This window comes from Quercus lobata, chromosome 4 (genome assembly GCF_001633185.2).
Source record: "Quercus lobata isolate SW786 chromosome 4, ValleyOak3.0 Primary Assembly, whole genome shotgun sequence".
Lineage (NCBI taxonomy): Eukaryota > Viridiplantae > Streptophyta > Magnoliopsida > Fagales > Fagaceae > Quercus > Quercus lobata.
Genome location: NC_044907.1, coordinates 30,351,516 through 30,371,733, shown reverse-complemented (window position 1 = coordinate 30,371,733; position 20,218 = coordinate 30,351,516). Strand labels below are relative to the sequence as shown.

The following is a 20,218-nucleotide window of genomic DNA, read 5'->3' as shown; positions in this document are numbered from 1 at the left end:
GCATGCTTTGCAACCTAGGCGTCGATCAGAGGTTTGGTGGTACATTACTCCCTTTACTTCACAACTTATAAGGCAGAAAGTGGGAGGGGGTTTCCTTCGATGTGGGATGCCTAGGTTGCAAAACATGCCGAGGTCGGCCAAGGACGTTGCCAAGCATACCGAGGACGTTGCAAGCATGCCTAGGACGTTGCCAAGCATGCCTTAGGTACCCACAAGGTTAAAAAATTGACAAAAATAATAAATTCCTACTTCTACGTTAAAACGTCTTCCTGCTTCTAATAAACTCTTACTTTTACGTTAATTTAAATTATCACTTCTATTCTCTAACTCTCTACAAAATAGGATCACTTTTTTGTTAGTTTTAAAATTCCTTAAATCTACAAAACTCACCTCACGTATTCATTTTTTTTTTTTTTTTTGTGATTAGAAAAAGTAGAAATCTCAAATTATAATAAATGCAAATTATTAATCTTTACCTAAAAAATAGAAGAGCCTATGAGCATGCACATGAACGCGTGCTCATATGCTAGTTTATTTTAATAACTCACTTTATAATACACACAACATCTAAAGTTTTATATTTTTTATCACTTCATTAATTAAAGATAGTGAGATAAAATAAAAGATAATGAGATAGAGTCTTGTGAGAAGAATAGAGGAATAGTGAGAGAGAGGGAAAATATATTTTAACTAAAGTAGTATTAAAAATTTATTATATTTATAAGATTTGAGCTGCAGTTAACTATCATACATAGCAGTCGTTAGTTATTACTTTTTTTCTTGTCAAAAATACCCCTAAATTAATTAACCAACAACTTAAAAATGGGGTTAAAATAGTAAATTGGCAAAAGAAAATTAGTTATTGCTTTTTTTACTGTCAAAAATACCCCTACCTAAATTTTAAAAATGGGCTTAAAATAGTAAATTGATAAAAATAATAAATTCCTACTTCTACATTGAAACGTCTTCCTGCTTCTAATAAACTCCTATTTTTACGTTAATTTAAATTCTCACTTCTACTCTCTAACTCTCTACAAAATATGATCACTTTTTTGTTAGTTTTAAAATTCCTCCAATCTACAAAACTCACCTCACGTATTCTTTTTTTTTTTTTTTTGGTAATTAGAAAAAGTATAAATCTCAAATTATAATAAATGCAAATTATTAATTTTTACCCAAAAAATAGAAGAGCCTCTGAACACGCGCGTGAGTGCGTGCTCAGAGGCTAGTTTATTTTAATAACTCACTTTATAATACACCTAACATTAAAAGTTTTATATTTTTTATCACTTCATTAATTAAAGATAGTGAGAGAAAATAAAAGATAATGAGATAGAGTCTGGTGAGAAGAACATAGGAATAGTGAGAGAGAGAGAAAATATATTTTAATTAAAGTAGTATTAAAAAATTATTATATTTATAAGATTTGAGCTGCAGTTGACTGTCATACATAGCAGTCCATTGTAGCTTAGATGTTAAAATTTTTAACATTAACACCTTTGTTGTAGTGTGTTTTTTTGGAATAAGATGCTAAAAAATAGCAATTTTAGCTTTTGAGAGCTTTAATGTGAATGCTCTCATGATTGCTCTCCATTGTGCAAAGATGCCATAACTTTATAATTATTTATAGTAATGTATGCCAAGTAATTATTAAATATTTCGGGAATACCAACAACTTCTTGCATAAAAAGTGAGTTTCATTAATCAAAATTATGATAGAATCTACCATTTTTGCAAGATAAGGGATAACAAGCTAGTGTACTTCAAAAGTTTCTAATAAATATTTTTCATTTGTGACACCACGTGGACTTATTGTTTTGTGTAACAATAGTATCAAACATCTTTCTTATAATGGAGTAGACCCTAGAAGTATCGGATTTACTTCCATATGAGATAAGTATTGCATGCAATGGTTACACGTAATGAGAAATGCTAAGTTTGCAATATTTTCATAACAAAGTTTTAAGTGATGGGTTATTACTAATTGATTACTTTTTTTGTGCATTAGTAACAGCTAATAACAATTTACTATTTATAATTTGTAGTAAAAATGACATTTTATGTTTTTAGAGTGATGTCATAAAATCTAAAAATTCTTCCTAATATGTTATAAAAAAGGAAATTACAAATTTTGTTGTGTAGGATTTACAAAGTACAAAATGATCTATCACAAGTTAAAAAAGAAAAGAAAAATTTAAACACTTATTTATTATATTTTATATATCTTTGAGTGGTACTAATTAGATTCATTACCATTAACATTTAACACATCAACTAAAAAAAAAAAAAAAAAGTTAAAATTGTAATATTTTTAACATTTTCAAGTTTTTAAACACCCAAAAATATTATTTAAAAAATAAATAAATCATTTTAAACTAAAAAAAAAAAAGGGGAAGATTTTCTTTCATTGATTCTCACAACTTGTATTCGTATAGACCGTATAGTCTCTCTAACCAAAAAAGAGAAGAAAAACAGAGAGACAGAGAGAGACAGAGAGAGAGATGTCGAAGCAGCATGAGCCAGCGTCTGATTCCCACAGCAACACAGTAGCAGTTCAAGCCACAAACGACGACGCTTCGGCCAGTAAACTGTGCGCTTTCTCTCTCTCTCAGATTTAAGCCTATTTAATGCCTAATTATAATTCAACTTGCGTTTCACTTTTTGATATTCTCTTGTCGAAACTGTTCATTTCTCTTTACTTTCTGTTTGGTTCCCGAGAAAACGAAAAAAAAAAAAAAAAAGAACGAGGAAATACCTAAAAACAAACAAGCATGTATGACATATTTCTCCATTTTCAATTTTCTCACAAACCAAACGGCGCATTATTGTATATTTTCTGTCCAATTCTGATTTTCTACCCTTGATTGGGCTTGAAATCTACAAGCTAACAACACTCAAATCCATTTCAATTCTTATATATGTGTGTGTGTATGTATATTTCACCTGCTATAATTTTTTGTTCAGTGTACTCATTAAATTGCCTATTTGGTCCCTAACCTTTAGTTTGTGTATCAATTTGGTTCTCGACCTTTCAAATGTGTCAATTTGGTCCCTGACCTTTTGATATTGTGTCAAAATGATCCGGCCTTGAATAATAAGGGTGAGCACATATGAAAGGTTAGGGCCTAACTGACACACAATGTAAAAGTTAGGGACTGAATAGGTGATTTACCCAATACAATTTTTTGTCAATGCACTCATCAAAAAATTTTGCGTGCCTACCGTTTGAATAAATTTTCTCCTTGTAATTGCAAAATATCAAGATGATCTGAGATAGTGAGATGAATTACTATATTTTAATTTCAAATTTTTTGCTTTTTAAAATTGCATATAAAGCACGAGTTTAAGAATCAGATAGTGAATAACATCCGATTAAAAATGGAATTTGGCTTTGCATATTAAGCACCAAAAGAACCTGTAATCAAAGTCTCAATAATCAATAGTCTATGATGTGTAGCTTTTCAAGAATGATACTAATTGTTATTGTATTGTTAAAAGGTCCTGTGTCAAAAAGGGGTACATGAAAGATGACTACATTCACTTGTTTGTTAGAAGACCCGTGAGGAGATCTCCGATTATTAACCGCGGTATGATATATTCGCTGCAAAAGTATTGAGTATAAAATTTGGGCGTACTGGTTATTCTTTTGCTTTGTTAATAATCTGGGTGAATTTCATTGCTTTTGTTAAGGTTACTTTTCCCGTTGGGCTGCTCTTCGGAAGCTGCTCTTTCAGTTTCTTGACTGTGAAGGAGGTACAGACAACAAGGGTAACACAAAGAAACAAATATTATCAATTGGAGCTGGATTCGATACAACATTTTTTCAGTTACAGGTGCGTGAGTTTTCTTGGGAGCTGTATTAATTGTTGTACACGAAAGTGTGATGAACCTAAGGCTTGCTTTTCGTCTCTCAGCACATCCTACGTGTTTATCTATTATGTTTTGTATGTTTTGGGCTTTAATAGATGTGAAATCTAATGACATTTGTAAAATTTCACTCTACAAGGCCAATGAGTTCTAGCTCAAATGGCACCTCCTCCACTTGTAAGAGCAAGGTGGAAGGTGAGGTTGTGGGTCAATACCCACTGGGGGTGAGTCTTAACGGACCAAAATGAAAATTACTTTGTAAAGTAGTTTCAGAATGTGATACTTTTTTCCTCTCTATATGCCTATGGTTGTTACTATTGTAAACTTTAGTTTAATTATTGATTTGTTTACAAAAAGATTCACGTCTGCAATGTGATTGGATTTTTGTTTTGGCAGGATGAGGGGAAAGTACCATATCTATATGTGGAGCTGGATTTCAAGGAGGTGCAAGTTTGACACAATCATTACTATCCCATGGGTTTCGTTAGCAATGCACTAGCTTATTTTTGTGGGTTAGTTTTTAAGAATGCATGTTATGTGGAAGAAACTTATGTGAACCTATCCAATTCGGCAATTCCTGCCAGATAAAGTCTGCTTTCACTTCACCAGATCTTTAGTTAACTGTCCAATAGCAAACATATGTTGCGTACAACTCAATGTATTTACTACTATTATTATGTTATGCAAGAAAGATAGGGCCTTTTTTTGATAAGTAGTTTTGTGGTCTTTGATTGTTAGGTAACTAGTAAAAAGGCGGCGTTCATTGAAAGCTACAGTCAGTTGAGGGACAAAGTTGGTGCATCAGCATCAATCTCCCGAGGTAAGCCCCTGGGTTTGTTGATGCTGTAAATCCATGATGGTTTTTGAATAAATTTGTCACTGGGCCTTACACTTTGAAAGTGCTTGTGCTGTTTGTCTTTGGTCACCTGTCTCATACTGAGCTAACCTCTCACATACTCATCTGCAATAAATCTTTAGCATGCAAGTATATATCCTTTTTACAGGAATGACATGTATTCTACCGTAGTCACTCTATGATGTCTTGTTGAAGCAATACTTTATGTGAAGTTGAAAGTATCTTTACTGTGTAGGTGTAAGGTTTTTTAAAGTTTAAGTATAAGTTGAAACTAAATACCTCAAAGGTGTTATAAGTTTTAGGAGGGCTATCACATGTTTGAGCTGTAGTTGCGTTTATATAAAAAGTTACTCAGAAAAAGTGCAAAACTTGTATGGCTGTTGGGATTTCCATTTGGTTTGTTATGTATTAATGCTAAGCGTGCAAAATGTAGTGGCATTTACTTTACTGATACACTTGCTGGAAATGATTTGCAGACTCCCTATAAGGTTTTCTTTGATGGTTAAATATAGATGCATATATAACTCAAGATGATTGCGTTTTCTTGCATGTATGTAATTGGATATTGATCTGTTCTGCTTAAACTAATTGTTCATATCTTGCTTTTTAGAGAAAGGAGAAGTGCTTAGTGATCACTACAAGTTACTCCCCATTGATCTGCGTGATTTGCAAAAATTAGATGATGTCATAGCTTTGGCTGATATGGATCCCAGGTATGTGCACAGAATCAATTCTCTTTTTTTCTAGTTAAAATTTTATAGTCTTTTACATACTTTGGGAAATTCAGACAGTTGATGTCTCCTTTTAAGGCTTATGTAATCAACCATGCCATTCTCTAGCTACTTTCTGTTTATTTCTTGTGTTTTATACATGTAATCATTAAATCTCCCTCATGTTTTACCTATGGTGATAACTACCAGGGTTTCTGCTGATTCTGTTTACAGATGGATTCTAAATTAATATGCTCTGTTTTGTATTTGAGGGGTGTCCCCACTTTAGGGCTTTATGAAATATGGTTATTTGTATTCATGCTGAGGGATGATAATTCTGATCTTGTTATCAGTCTGCCAACATTTATCATTGCAGAGTGTGTTTTAATATACTTGGACCCAGATTCAACGCGTGGTATCGTTGGCTGGGCTGCAAAATCATTTTCTACGGCAATATTTTTCTTATATGAGCAGGTATACTCTTTTCAAATCTAAGAATATTCATTTTTTCTGTATATTGATTGCTTCTTTTCTTGACGTTCCTAGTTCCCAGCTTCTTTAGATTTCCATTTTTGATATTTTATTATTACACGGTTGCATAAGATGGTATAAAAAATATGGTTTATTTACAGTTTACCTTTTTTTTCCCTCTCCCATCAGATCCATCCAGATGATGCTTTTGGACAGCAAATGATCAGAAATTTGGAGGTATGGATAAATTTTCTTTAACATATTAGGCTTCATTCTTTGAACCATTTAGGTTATTTTCTTCTTTCATTTGGAAGTGGATTCATTTGAGCTCTAAAGATGTTTATGTATTCCATTTGGTAATGAATGAAAGATGTATAGGGAAATTAGAGGACAGAATATGAGTAAAAGAGTGCCAGACAGAAGCACAAAGTAGATTAAGAGAGAGAGAGAGATCATAGAACATTTCCTAAGCTTCCTTAAGGTCCGTTTGTTTTGCGTGTCTGGCGTTTCAGGCATTTTTTTTTTTTAAAACCGGCGCCTCCCATGAACAGTGCAGTAGGCATGTGAACAGTAATTTTAAAAGTGAACAGTAACCAAAAATGATTTTTTTATTATTTTTCGTTTTCAATTTTCAGCAAAATAAACAGTATCCAAATGCACACTTAGTTTCAAAGAGCAAACTTACAATTTCATTCACCAACCTTTAAACCAAGGAAGGCAGAGTCCTAAAATAAGTTCACCAGAACACCAGAGAAGCACATGTAGAGTGTAAGTTTCCTTGATTTGAAACTAACTAGGTAAAAGAGTGTAGCAAACTAGCAATTTTCTGCTAGAGCACTGAACAAATAATAACAGAGTCACGGAACTTTCTGCGTGTTGATAGATTGTGAAAATTCTCTCCAATATTACTGTTGAACAAGCAAAGATATTTTCACAAAAGAAGTCATTCGGGTAATCTGATGTTCCTTTCCCCAAAGCATGCTGGTTTAAGCAATTTGGATTCTCATTGAGGTCCACATAGTAGAATTCTTCTGATATCTAGTGAACCAGGGTCCTAGTTTTTGGAAACAGAGCTTTAAACTATTTTATCCTTTTCATATTCATTTTCTTACTTATTTTTTATTTTTATTTTCTTCATTTGTTTCCTTCTGATGGAAAAGTTAATGGTGCATGCCATTCTATCAGATTCAAACCCTAATTACAAGTCTGAATATTTTTAATTAAAAAGATTCTGTTTGAGGAAATGTAGAAATAGGTGTAAGAGATATTAGGGGAGAGATTATAGTGGGTTGTGTGCACAGAGAGAGGGGGTTTCAAAAGATGGGTTTGACTTGTGAATTTTTATGGTTTTCTCAACCCTAGATGTTAAAATTTCTGTACAATTGACATGAATAGATTTCTGAAAGGCTTATTAGCCCTTGTGTGTGTGTGTGAGAAACATTCCCTAGAAATGCAAGGATTCCTGAATTTTAAAATTGGGATCAATTGGATGTACTATTTTTCTTAACAATTACAGATATTTGTATTGAGTTTACATATGCAAGTTTTATGGAACTTAAATAATTACATGCTTAATGCTTGATGCACCTTACACTTCATTTTGCTTAGGGTCCGTTTGGTTGGGAGGATAGAAAATAGAGAGAGGATGGAAAAGTGAGAGGATAGAAAAGATTTTAGTTTCCCTCATTTGTGTTTGGTTGGGAGGGTGGAAAAGTGGAGAGATGGAAAACTTTTTTGTTTGGTTGAAAATAAAGTTTGTATAAAAAAAGCATAAGAAATTAACCTAAAACTATTTTCTAAAAATTAAAAAAAAAAAAAGAAGCCAACACGACTAGACAAAATCAAAGAATAAAAAAAAATAAAAAAAAAGGCAACACGTTAACAGAGAAAGAAAAAAAAGAAGAAGGCAACACATTAACAGAGAAAGAAAAAAATCAAAGAAAAGAAAAAAAAAAAAAAAGCCAACACATTGGAGGTGAAGTCGAACGTGAGGGGTATTTTTGGAAGCTCATTTCATGAGCTTTCCCCTCTCAGTTTTCTCCCCATTTTGGGGAGAAAACTTTTTGGTGGGCCCAGAGAGAAGAGAGAAAACACCTGGGCCTCAGCATTTATTTTCCTTCTTTTCCACCCAACCAAAAACATACTCAAAAAAAGTTTTTCTTCCTATTTTCTCTCCAAGTTTTCCATCCACCGTATTTCACCTTTAAACAAACACACCCTTAGTGTCTACTCCAGTGCTTAGGTGTTCCCAAAATGCCTTTACTAGATAGAAAATTGTCATTATCGATTTTGATATCTATGGTTGATTTCAATTTTTTATTTCATCAACTGAAATTATGATGTTTGCCACAATCTCATTTAAGTTGTTTTCCTGCAAAACGTTTCATCTGTATGTAATAATCCTTGTTGCTGTTTGTATCAGAGTCGAGGCTGTGCGCTCCTGGGGCTTCATGCTACACCAACTTTACTTGCAAAGGAAAAACTCTTTCTTGACCAGGGATGGCAGGTATATCTTATAATTTGCTTCTCTTGAAAGTAAGAATTTATTCTTCTAATATGCCAATGAGCTTTAGCTCAAATGGCACTTCCTCTTTCCACATGAGTACATGGTGGGCGAGATTGTAGGTTCAAAATCCACTATGCATGTGTATAACTTACCAATTACAAAAAAAAAAATATCTGTTTGTTATTCTTGTTTAATATGCATGTAATTTAGATGAATAAACTCTACATTCAAAGGTGGGCCATCCTTTTAAATGATGATAGAGAAGTCACCCAGTCAACAAATCTGTCAATTGCACCAAATCTGACCCAATTAGGATACAGTTATCTCATAGTGAAAATGCTGAACTATTTGAATATCAATCCTGCTAGTGTATATGAAACGTACATGACCAGGTTATGTAATTTTATTTGAATAATTGACCTAATTGTAAAAAAAAAAAAGGTTAAAATTTACTACCTAGATCTGAAAAGTCATTTATGTAGGTATAGATGTTTAATATGGATTCATGGACAGATTATGGATGGATGGGTTGATGGAGGGGGTGGGGCAGATTTGATACTCAATTTCTGTCAGATTTACACTTCATGAGTTATGTTTTTCTTTTTATTGGTGAGGTATACATGCATTTAGTGGCTTTTGAATCAACGTCCTCACCCTCTACCCACACTTGTGAGAGGAGGAAGTGCCATTTGAGCCAAGGCTCACTGGCAGTGTGAGTGTGAGTCATGTTTGAAGCCTCAGAAGGCAGTCACTAGATGTACATAAGTACATTTGAGATGTTACTAAGTAATTTGGGTTTGATACTTTCATTTTATTGGTTACCCTGACTAATGTTGTTAAGGATCCATAGTTGACCCCAAAAAATTTGGGACTAAGGCTATGTTGTTTTTGTTGAAGGAATAATACTTTCCTCCCACCAACCTCTCTTTCAAGTTCACTGAATCAATCCTCGTTTTCAGTTTTTTATGAGTACTGAATTAATCTTCTTTTTCTGTTTCATTAACTCCAATACTTTTCTATGTGGATATCAGAGGGCAGTTGCTTGGGACATGCTGAGAGTTTATAGTAATTTTATTGAAGCTCAGGAACGGCGAAGGTAAATGCTCTATAAATCTTGTAAAATCATGAAGTTGTTCGTTCTCGTATATTTTCCCAATTGAATGCAGGGGTGGGGGTAAGTGGTCCCTTATATGATGTGGTTGATAGGTAGTGGCCCATTTTATGGTACATTTGATAGGTAGTAGGCATACTTTATTTACTCCATCTTATATGATCTCAGCTAAAAATCTGTTCTCTTATCAAAAAGTCTAAAGATTTGAACTGCCAATTTCTTAGATGTCTAGCCTTTGTATGTCATCTAAAAACCTGTACATCCTGCCTCTATTCTATCTTATTTCCCTTGAATAGCAAGCAAGGCGTGATCATGGGTCGGCTTGGGTTTCATGCCCATCACCCTAACTGAAATTGTCAGGTGAAGGATGCCTCTATCCGCTGCCGACTAATGGGTCAGGTGATTCTGCCTGTACTCTCGGGTGGGGTGGTTGGACCTTGGGTTAGGGCTTTTGGGTTTGGATGTCCCATTTTCTGTTGGTTTTAATATTTATTTTACTTTTTCTTAGGAACCAAACAATGCATACTGATTCAAGTTTGTTTGTTTTAGGGGGATGGAGAGGGGGAGGGGGAGTTAGTTCACTGTATCTTGAGCGCGATAGTTGATAAGTTTCTAATTTGTATTGGGAAGTCCAGATCAGATGGCTGCAGTTGAAGGCACACTGGATTTGATGGCCATGCCATTGCAGGAGCTTGAGGTCCAGGTTTTTTTTTTTTTGGGGGGGGGGGGGGTGGGCTGATCAGAAACCAATTGAACACACCTATATTTATCTCACCAAAACCATATGATTCTCCCTCATTGCTCAGAAATGTGTGATGAGGGGAGAGAGAGAGCAAATTAGGAACAAAGGGTGGGAAAGCTGCCACAAGAAAATAACAAAGCCACACACCCAATTATAAGAAGCCACCTGTTAAAATAGGCAGTGCATATTAATCAGTTGGGTTGGGTCGGGTGGAATTTCATTTAACCCTCCCACAAGCCTGACCACCTGAAAATTTTAAAACTATAAACCCGTCATCTGACAGTTGTATTGATCAAAACTGCCTGCAATTCTTCAGGTTGGGCTGGGTTGGTAAAGTTTTTGTTCTTTTTGCCTCAAGAAACTTTTTTTTTTTTTTTTTTTTTCCAATGTGGTGTTTGTTAACTGGTTTTTGACATGATAAAGTTCTCTAAGTGGTGTGTTTTACAGCAGTTATGCTCCTTTGTTCTGAATTTGTATTTTCAAGATCTGTTGCAATCCAACTTGGTTTTGCTTTTTTTCATTCTGTGTCTTCTTAAAAAAAAAATTATGCAAAACAATCTCCATTTTATGCCAAATCTCAAAACCACCAATGCATGTAATATCATCAAATTATATGTTTGATCTTTCTGTCACTAAAAGTTATCTAGTTTAGCACTGAGGTTGATGTTTATATCTTATGAAATAGTTTTATTAAAACCATTTATTTAATTTGACCTTTTTGTATGAATAAATAAAATTGACTGTCTCTTTCAGAATGGTTTAGTAAATTAAAAGTCATCACCACATGGATGAGTGTTTTTTGATTTGAAATAAGGTAGGAATCTGTACCTCCTTGTGACAGGTGTAATTAGTCAACATCTCATAGTGCTAGTCTCTCATTCAGACAAGTGAGAGCCCTATGCCAATCATGCAAACTTAGTAGGGCATAATTTATTGTATGTTGAAACTTAATTGGACTGCGTCATCTTAAATTGCTAACCAAATGGCTACCTAATTAAATAAATCAGATCCTTGGTTCTGCAAATGATCTTCTCCTGCTGAAGTTTCTTCTATCTATATTTTTAAAATTAAAAAAATAAAATTTGATCTTAAATGTTATTGGTTTCTTTTTTTGATTTTGTAAAAGAAAATTTGGAAACTGTTTAAATTATTTGGAAGTTGCAAACATCTTTACTATGTGAAAACATGCACATACACAGTATATAGTGCACCTGCATTATTCACGATATCAATTGAGATGTGAGTTCTAGTTTCTGATTAAACCTAAATCAGTTTGGTACACCGTACACTCCACCTTTGCAAGTTTAAATTTTAGCAAGAGTTCCTGTAATATCAAATTTTTCGTTGACTTTTAAATTTTATTCTTGAGGGAATGGAAATTAATTTCTTATGTGAGAGTATTCTTTGAAGTAACATCTTAAAACGTCTGGTTCAAGCAAGCAATGTATGTGTTTGTGTGCCATTGCTGCTCTTTTTTATGCTTCCTCCACTGAAAAGGAGAATCTCTGCTTCCTTCCTTTAGGAACTCTTTTTCCTGATTTTTAGCTGTTCAGTGATCCCTTTATTTAATAATAATTTTAGCTGTTCCAAGATCCTATAGTTGTGAGATAATGCAATCATGTCTTTTTGTAAGGTTCTAAAGTTTTTGTTTTTAGTAGGTATAAAGGGTGCCTTTTTCTCTGCACTTTGCATTGGAATGCTCCATTGCTTCTGTAATAATCTCGTGAAGATTCTCATCTTTTCCGTTTGTTGATTAGGATTGAACGGCTGGAATTGTTCGATGAATTTGAAGAGTGGCACATGATGCAGGCAAGCCAACCTTATTTTGTTGGAAAAGAAAAAGATGAGCGCTAGCATTCTTTTATTTATAGCGGCTGAATGGACTGGGTGGGTCTTGGCTAAATGGAGTTGGTCCTCTCCCAGTGTGTGTGTGTCTTGTGAGGCCACTGTGGTCCTGATGTGTACTGGTTGTGACCAACAGTTAGGTTGTTGGGATGCTAGCTCACACTACTCAACATAGTCGGTCGCCTGACCCATGCATTACAGCCTACCTGACTAATATTTTTAGTATTATTATTTTCTATTATTATCTTGTCATTAATTTTTGTCCCAAATTGCTGATTTTTCAGGAGCACTACTGCGTGGCTTATGCAATCAACGATGCCATGGTATGTCACATAACCCCAAAGCCTGGTCTATCATTTTCCCATTTTGTCTTTACATCCTTTGCCATGTGATTTTCCTTCAATTCTCTGGATATTGCTTTTGTGGTCATGCATTCCAAAACGAGATATATATACTTTCATTAGTTATGAGGTAACTCAACTAATCTTGTTGTACCCTTGGAAAAGTTGCCGTTCATGTTAGTATTTTACCCATTCAATGGTGTACATGAACTGGGTTGGTTCCTAATTTACATATTATCAGAAATGTTCAACCAAGAATCAAATGGCTGAATTCATAAGCTATGGTTATTTTTGTTTCAATCCTTCAACCAAACACCCCCCAAGGAAAAAGATGGGTCCTGATTCTTTTGTGATGGTGATATATAGAGAGAGAGGCATCAATATTTTGGTGGGTTTTGATTCCTTTGCCATGATATCATGGCAAGGTATATATTGCCACTTTTTTTCTTTTCTTCTTGTTCTTTTTAGAAGGTGGGTTAGAGGTGCGATTGCTTTTAAATTGCTCATTTTGAAACCAATATGGTTAAGGCTTAAAGCACTTTTCATTTTGGGTTTTCCTTTTTATGCTTCAGGGTCTGTTTGGGGATTTTGGTTTTCCTAACAACCAGCAACACGTGCCTAACTCCTCACCTGCATCGCCATGAGTAGAAGAAACAGTGAAGCTCGTGACTGACACGTGCCAATTCAGCAACTGTGTGTGGGGGTTTTTGGTCAAGTAAAGAAGGATCTCTTATTATAAAGCCTCAACTACTAGTTGTCTCCAAAAGGATGATGATTTGTGTGGAACTGTGTTTTTGTTTCTTTTTTCATAGAAAACAGATCTTTTTTATTTTATATATTATTTTTATTTCCCTTAGTTTATTTTTATTTTATTTTATTTTATTTCTTCTTCTCTGATATATAGCTGTTTAGCAAAGAAAAAACGTGGTGCGTTCCGCTGGGCACCAATATGTATGTCTCATGGTATTGGCTTTGTGGGGTCTTGGCCATGTGGAGAACTAGAAAAAGATAAATTTGCATGGTGTTTCTTTTCCTTTATAATGGAGTTCCCCTTTTCTTTTTTTCATCTTATCAATTTGCTTGTTCTGTTTCTATTTTGTATTTTTCTTAGTATGACATTAAAAGCCAATGAGATGAGTGGATTGTGCAAAATCAATGTGGCATTGGGACCAAAAGTCGTACTATTCTGAGCAAAGATGTCCTCATTTTTCAGATGTTTTGGTTCAAGTGTAAGAAGTACGTGTACCAGGAGTTAGAAAAATTTTGACTGTTCAAATTGGGGTAAAAGACGTACACAAAGGTTGAGGCAACAAACAATAAGAAATGAAATATTACCTTTTAATCTGTTTAAAGGAATATGCTTTTTTTACTCCATTGGAGGCCTTGGGGCACTTCTGTGAGGAAATGACTCTTTTGTTTTCTAACTGAGGAAATGACTATTTTATTTAATCAAAGGACAGGTAGTGAAAATTAAAAAGAAAAATTAATGTCAAAATCATATAGTAGAGAAATTGGTTAGAGATAGTTGTCCCTTCGGGCCTCTTTTGAAGCTTCTTCTGTTATGTCATTTTAATTTCTAGGGTAGGACAGAAATGTACCCGAAATCCATCTAAAACTAGATTGAGTAAGGTTAGGGATACACTTCTTTTCACACCTAAATCTATCTAAATCTACTCTCTTTACGTGTCAATTTTTTATTATTGAATTTTAGTACCTTTACATTAGTCCACCATTTACTTAAAAAAGTAAAAATCTAATTAAGAATTTTCACACATATAAGCAGTGTGGAAAGGGATGTTAATTTACTCATTATTCACAATTTATTATCTTTTACGTACATAGAATTTATTTGGATTGAACTTATTATTGTTGAAATTGAAAACTAAAAACATAGTAAAATCATTTTTAAATATGTGAATAGTATTGTAGGACTCATTTTTAATATTTTTAAATACGTAAACAGTATATGCACTGTTTATAAACAGTAAATTTTATCTTTGAAAGTCAATAACTATGACTAAAATTTTTTTTTTTTTTTTTTTTAAAACGCTTATAAATGCATACGCCCAATCCAAAACCCACCATAGTAGCTTTTGCCTCCGATGAATCTCGAGGGATATGCGAAAAATGAGTAATTTTGATGGGCCCACAGCTAGGAAATGTTTGGCACCAAAAATTGGAATGGGGTGGATTTTCAATTTTGATCATCTATTTGTGGACCCCACAGTCTATCTTTTTAGAAGATCACAGTTTCTTTCATCACTTTTCTTTGGATTGCTGCCATACCCACCTCTGTTTTTCTCTCTCAACCTTTTTATTTGTCTGCTTGGATGGTTATGACGCCCTAATTTAAGGGGAAATTAATTAATTGTAGCAGCCTATAAAGTGAACAGAAAAGCTTTTGTTTTACTGTTCAGAACAGAAGGAGATTTTGGATACTGCTAGACTAGTTTAATCTATTTAAAAAGCATAGGAAAATCTCAGTAATGTACTTTTATTTGGTTCTATTTGAGGCTTTTTTTTTTGGGGTCACATTTTTCTATTGTTTAAGCACTTAAACTCCTATCAAAAAAAAAAAAAAAAAAAAGCACTTAAACCGTAAAAGGGTTCAGGAGGGTACAAATGGTCGTACTCGGCTGCCAATGTAGCTAGCTTTTGAGGCAGATCACCTGTCTTCCTTTGGTTCCAGCACCATGAAATTGTTATTCTCAATGCTTTCTTCAAAATATTGTTTTGAACTAATTAACTTGGTTAGTGTTTGTGACTTGTGGGAACCAAACCGGTTTTGAACTGAGTCTCCTAATTTAGTGATGACTACTACTTAAAAAAAAAAAAAAAAAAAAAAAAAACAGTGCTTATGTTCCTAGAGTTACTCTATATTAGAATTCATTTGGTTTGGTGATTTGGGAGTTTTTTTTTTGGTTCAAGATTGGGGAGTTTAAAAGTACGTTTTCAAAACCTCAAATGTCATTTCACAATAACTTATAAAAAAACACTTATTATTTTAATTTTCTTGGGATAGACATTATCTCTTATTGGAATAAATAGGGATAGTATTTGAGAGAGAGAGAGAGAGAGTTGTCCTTATCGTTAGCCCTTGGTCAAGATCATTACTATTTTTGATTATACAAGAATGAAGAAACTAGTAGTCATTTTATTGGAACTTTAAGAAAAGTAGGAAATTTTATGGGGTTTTTTTTTTTTAGGGTTTAAGTCAATTTAGAGGGTAGTTTGCCTAAATAAATTTATTACTTTTTGCTCAGTGTTTTTCTTTTTCTTTTTAAACCTTTTCCCTCTTCTCCTAATCTAAAATGTTTAAAAGAGCTTATAGTACTATAATTATGTGTACAATATGCTTTAGCTTTATAGGGACAAAAAAAGGAAGAAAAAGTTGAAGAATTTTTATTGATAGGAACATTTCTGTAAATTCTTGAAGAATCAGATACTCACTAGAATTTGGCCAATAATATTAAATAAATAAATAAAAAGGTGGGGTAGAATTTGTCATTTTCTTTTGAGAGGGCCAGAAAAGAATGGTCCTTTAACACCGTTAGGTTTTCTGTCCATTTTAACGGTGAAAGCCCAAAATTAAACTTTTGGTCAAAAATTAAATAAAGAGAAAAAGTAATGCAAGGGAAAAAGGGTTTGTGTGTGCATGTGGTTGTATGGATAATTGGGTCCAGTGGGAGACTGTGACTGTGGAATGGAAAGCTTGGGAGGAAAAAAATAATTGTCTTTCACCATTTTCAATCTCATCCTTTCACTCACCACCCCTCTCCCTCTTTTTCTTCATTTGCTTTTTCTCTAAAGGATCCACTTATTGTGGAATATCTAGTCTATGCTTATGTGCCTTTTTATGCTTGCTTGCTTGCATTTTTGCAAGTGCAAAACCATTTATAAGACACATCAAGAATAAAGAAGAGTAAAGTTCAAAAACACTACAGAAAGGAAAGTAAAAACAATGATTCCATTTGAAGATTTTTGAGGCTGTTAGGCCTTAGGAATAACCCATATAAAATATATTGATGGGTTGCATTTGAAAAGGGTTCTTGAATTTGACCAGTTTGCCAAAATGGTTACAAGACATTTACAATAGCATGGATGGAGTGAATAATAGCCTTGGGTGCAATTTAACTTTATATAAGATGATTGATGAGATTAGAACTTTTTTTCCGACCAGAGAAAGGACACCCTCTAATTGAATCCTCTAATTTCCTCTCTTTTTTAGTCGAATGTATATAATATTTATTTGATTTTTAAATGCCATATGTCTTACATCTAAATAAAAATTGGAGAGACTTGGAGGATTCAATTGAAGGGAATTTTATCCCTTGCAACACTAAAAGGGAGGATAAAAGCAATTTTTTTATATCTTTGTTTTTCTTAATTTATAAATGATAGTATAATTACCAAGAGTCTTCTACCTTAACTAGAACCTCATAACATTTCCAACAAAGACATCTAGTATTCAAATTTTCTCTCCTTGTTGTAATTATCTAATTATCAAAAAAAATAAAAATTGATAGTATAATTTCAATTCCAAATAATTTCAAATCATCATAACTTAATGACTATTGTAGTAGTATGGTACTCTATTGCATTTATAAGGGGTTGGGACTGCGTCCATTGCATTTGTGCACTAGACACAAGCCATAAAGAACCAAAGGTAGGAAACTTTGATTTTAGCCCACCTATGTCTCACTTTCAATAAATTTTCTGTCTTGCTTATTTAGCTTGAATTTGTGCTGATAATTGATTTCTCAATTAAGTGATTAAGTTGAGGCTTTTTAAAGTGAAATTTATGAGAGATATGAATAAAACCTAATTTTGCGGGTATTTATCACTATCCCAAAAGCAAATTACTAATGCATCAAATCAACATTAAGGTAATTAACTCTTGAATTAAAAATTTAACAAGTAATTTGTATATCCTTGGACCTTTGGTGAACTTGTTTTCTTATTTTGTATCAATTTATAGTTTTATACATAGATAGTTCAAGATTTGAAAAAGAATCCTTGAGATACCAGTGGCATCAAATGCTTCATTATAAAAAGTTAAAAACATCAAATTCTTGAGATCCGCTATCTTCCTTGGACTTTTTCTCAAATGGACATGAAAAAGAACCTTATAAATGATTGTTGCAGAAGCAGATAAGAATTCCACAGCAGACACTTGTTCAGATCATATAGTCTTGTGGAACATTCATTGTGCCTTCATTAGTCACCCATCCCCTTTTGACAAGTTACTATAGAATGTCATACTTTTTCATGAATTATAAAATGTTCTACTTTCTATTGGTAAAATTGATTTCACATGTAATATTTCAATTGTTTAAGATCAAAATGTCCTTTGCCAAATATATATATTCTTTCAAAATGTTCAAACTTATAATTACATGAATACAATAGTAAGTAAAACAACACACAATGTCTCATCTTTGTGTGTCAGCAATCTTATACTGAGAATATTTTTGTATTAAATATGACTAATATGAGCAACATAATTAACATTTTTTATAATTATATGCATGGTAATGATAGACAAAGTCACAAAGTGATGGAGCTAGATATACATATACCCCACCTACTTAGATTTACAGAGGGTAAAGGTTATGCAGGTACAGGATGGTCTAGCTGTAGTCCAATTTTTCACATGCTCGGTCAGAAATCTTTCTTATTCTTTAGAACCATGTTCAAACTGCACAAGTGTTTCTTGCTAATTCATGAGTTCAAATTTCAAAGTACGCTATGAGAACGTCATTCATACTTTCAATGAACAAATTTCAGATACTAGAGCAAGAAGCGTATAGTTGTACAATATATAGCCTTTGCACAATACAATTGTACCAATAATGAAGGTGGGAAACTTAGGTGAGGACATGAGGTATAACAAAAAATCTATGGGCACACATTACAACAACCTGTAAATATGTAAAACTGTGTTTGGATTGCTTTTTACCAAAGCACTGGTGTAGTCACATCCTTTCATATGTAAATAATGTAATCTAATCATAAGTTTGACATATGTACAAGTTGGAATAAAATGTGTAATAAATTGTGTGGGTTTGTTTATTGGTTCCAAAAAAGAATGGTCTACTTTCATGCTTTATTTAAAAAAAAAATATACTGAAGGCTTTATAAATTTATTATTTGAACAGCTAATATCTATTATTAACAATATAAATATTATATCATATTCCTTTTTACAATATATAATATTCACCTTGTGGTAATGTATGTGGCAAAATGTGTGTTCATATATATATTTTTTGTTATTTATAAGCTTTGATTTGTAATTTTTATTTAGTTATCTATTATATAAGACAACGTAACATTTATATGGTAATTAAGTATAAAAATATAAAACATATATAATTAAGCATAGAATTGGGATTCCTTTTAGACAAGTAGATAGAATTTGGAAAATTAGTATAAAGATACTCCATTAAAAATTGATAATGAAGTCAAGAATTTTATAATCTAACTAGTAGTTTTTAATGTTTTCTACAAAAACTCGAGGTTCAAATATTTTATTATTGAATTAAAACAAATGAAATTGAGGATCCAATAAGAGTACTTGTAGCAGTAGTGCTAAAAAAAAAAAGCTATTTAGAGTTGTAGCAGTGGAGCTATAGCAAAAAGATTTGGCCTCTTAACTACAGTGCACAACTATTTTTAGCTGTGCATTGTAGCTCAAAGGTGAAAAAAAATTATTTTATTTTGTGTTCACACTACTAATTAGAATATTTGTGGTGTTTTTTCTTTTTTTGTGGTGGGATGTATTATTTTATTGTAGTATATATATTATTTTATTGTGTTGAAAACTAAAATAGATTCATTGTTATAACATGTGAGTACTGAGTAGGTAAAATAGATAAAATAACGTTTTATGACGTCAAATAGTTAAAAATATAATTCTACTGCTGTGTGGATGCTCGAAGCATAATAATCAGATTAACTAATAAAAAAATATGTAGGAAGGTTAGGACAAACTGAGATTCCATCTTGTGCACAGAATTAAAACATCAACATCGTTCTATCTTTCTTCATATTATTAACACCCAACACTAAAATGTAACAAATTCCAGCCGTGAAAAAAGGGAAAATCAACCCTATACAGCTAGACCTAATTCTAAAGAAAACAAAATCCAGTAGTACACTAGCTAGGGTAGTCTAATCTTATAAACTCAATAATCAAACCCCAACAGCCAATAGGCCCTACACAACTTGTGTGAAGATCCTTTTCCCTTATCCCCATCCCAGCACATCACAAACGAAAACAAAAAGCTATCTCTTGCAGCCCATATTTAATTAATCAAAACCAACACACATTATTAACTATTTGATCAAACATAGATTTTCTCAAAAAAAAAAAAATGATCAAACATAGTTAAATATAGAGCCCACTTAAAAACCACATCATTTCCCATTAAGATTATTGCCCAATCTAGTCACTTTTCAAGATTACAGTAGATTTTGGACCTTTTAAACTTGAAGTTGTTTTCATATTAGTCATGTAGTCAATTTTCGATAGACATCTGATGATCATATTTAACTAACAAAATCGACAGCCATTATTAATCCTTAATCAAACATAGAATGCCAAGACAAAAGCTTCGTCAGCATCTTTTGATTGTTCAAAACGACATACTTAAGATTCAAATCTCTTCCCCCTACTATCAAGAAAAATATAGAACACTCACTTTAAAAAAACATCATTATCCACTAGATTTATGGCTAAACTTTAGGTTCTAATTAGCTTAACTGAT

At 32.9% G+C, this 20,218-nt stretch overlaps 1 protein-coding gene across 1 annotated transcript; it reads left to right on the top strand.

Annotated features, from left to right (window-relative positions):
• The first annotated feature begins 2,491 nt into the window (after positions 1-2,491).
• LOC115987428 (leucine carboxyl methyltransferase 1 homolog) lies at positions 2,492-13,305 on the top strand. The gene is made up of 13 exons (XM_031110969.1): positions 2,492-2,590; positions 3,499-3,587; positions 3,691-3,833; positions 4,264-4,311; positions 4,606-4,687; positions 5,334-5,436; positions 5,787-5,907; positions 6,094-6,141; positions 8,327-8,410; positions 9,442-9,506; positions 12,021-12,072; positions 12,393-12,431; positions 13,022-13,305. Exons 1-13 carry the CDS (start codon positions 2,502-2,504, stop codon positions 13,091-13,093), a joined length of 1,035 nt encoding a protein of 344 aa, XP_030966829.1. The 5' UTR covers positions 2,492-2,501; the 3' UTR covers positions 13,094-13,305.
• The last annotated feature ends 6,913 nt before the right edge of the window (positions 13,306-20,218 follow it).

Excerpts from the sequence above, each read along its gene's own strand:
- LOC115987428 (XM_031110969.1), top strand. The coding sequence starts at position 2,502 with ATGTCGAAGCAGCATGAGCCAGCGTCTGATTCCCACAGCAACACAGTA. Across the intron at positions 9,507-12,020 it reads GAAGCTCAGGAACGGCGAAG|GATTGAACGGCTGGAATTGT; the intron begins GTAAATGCTCTA and ends TTTGTTGATTAG. Across the intron at positions 12,073-12,392 it reads AAGAGTGGCACATGATGCAG|GAGCACTACTGCGTGGCTTA; the intron begins GCAAGCCAACCT and ends CTGATTTTTCAG.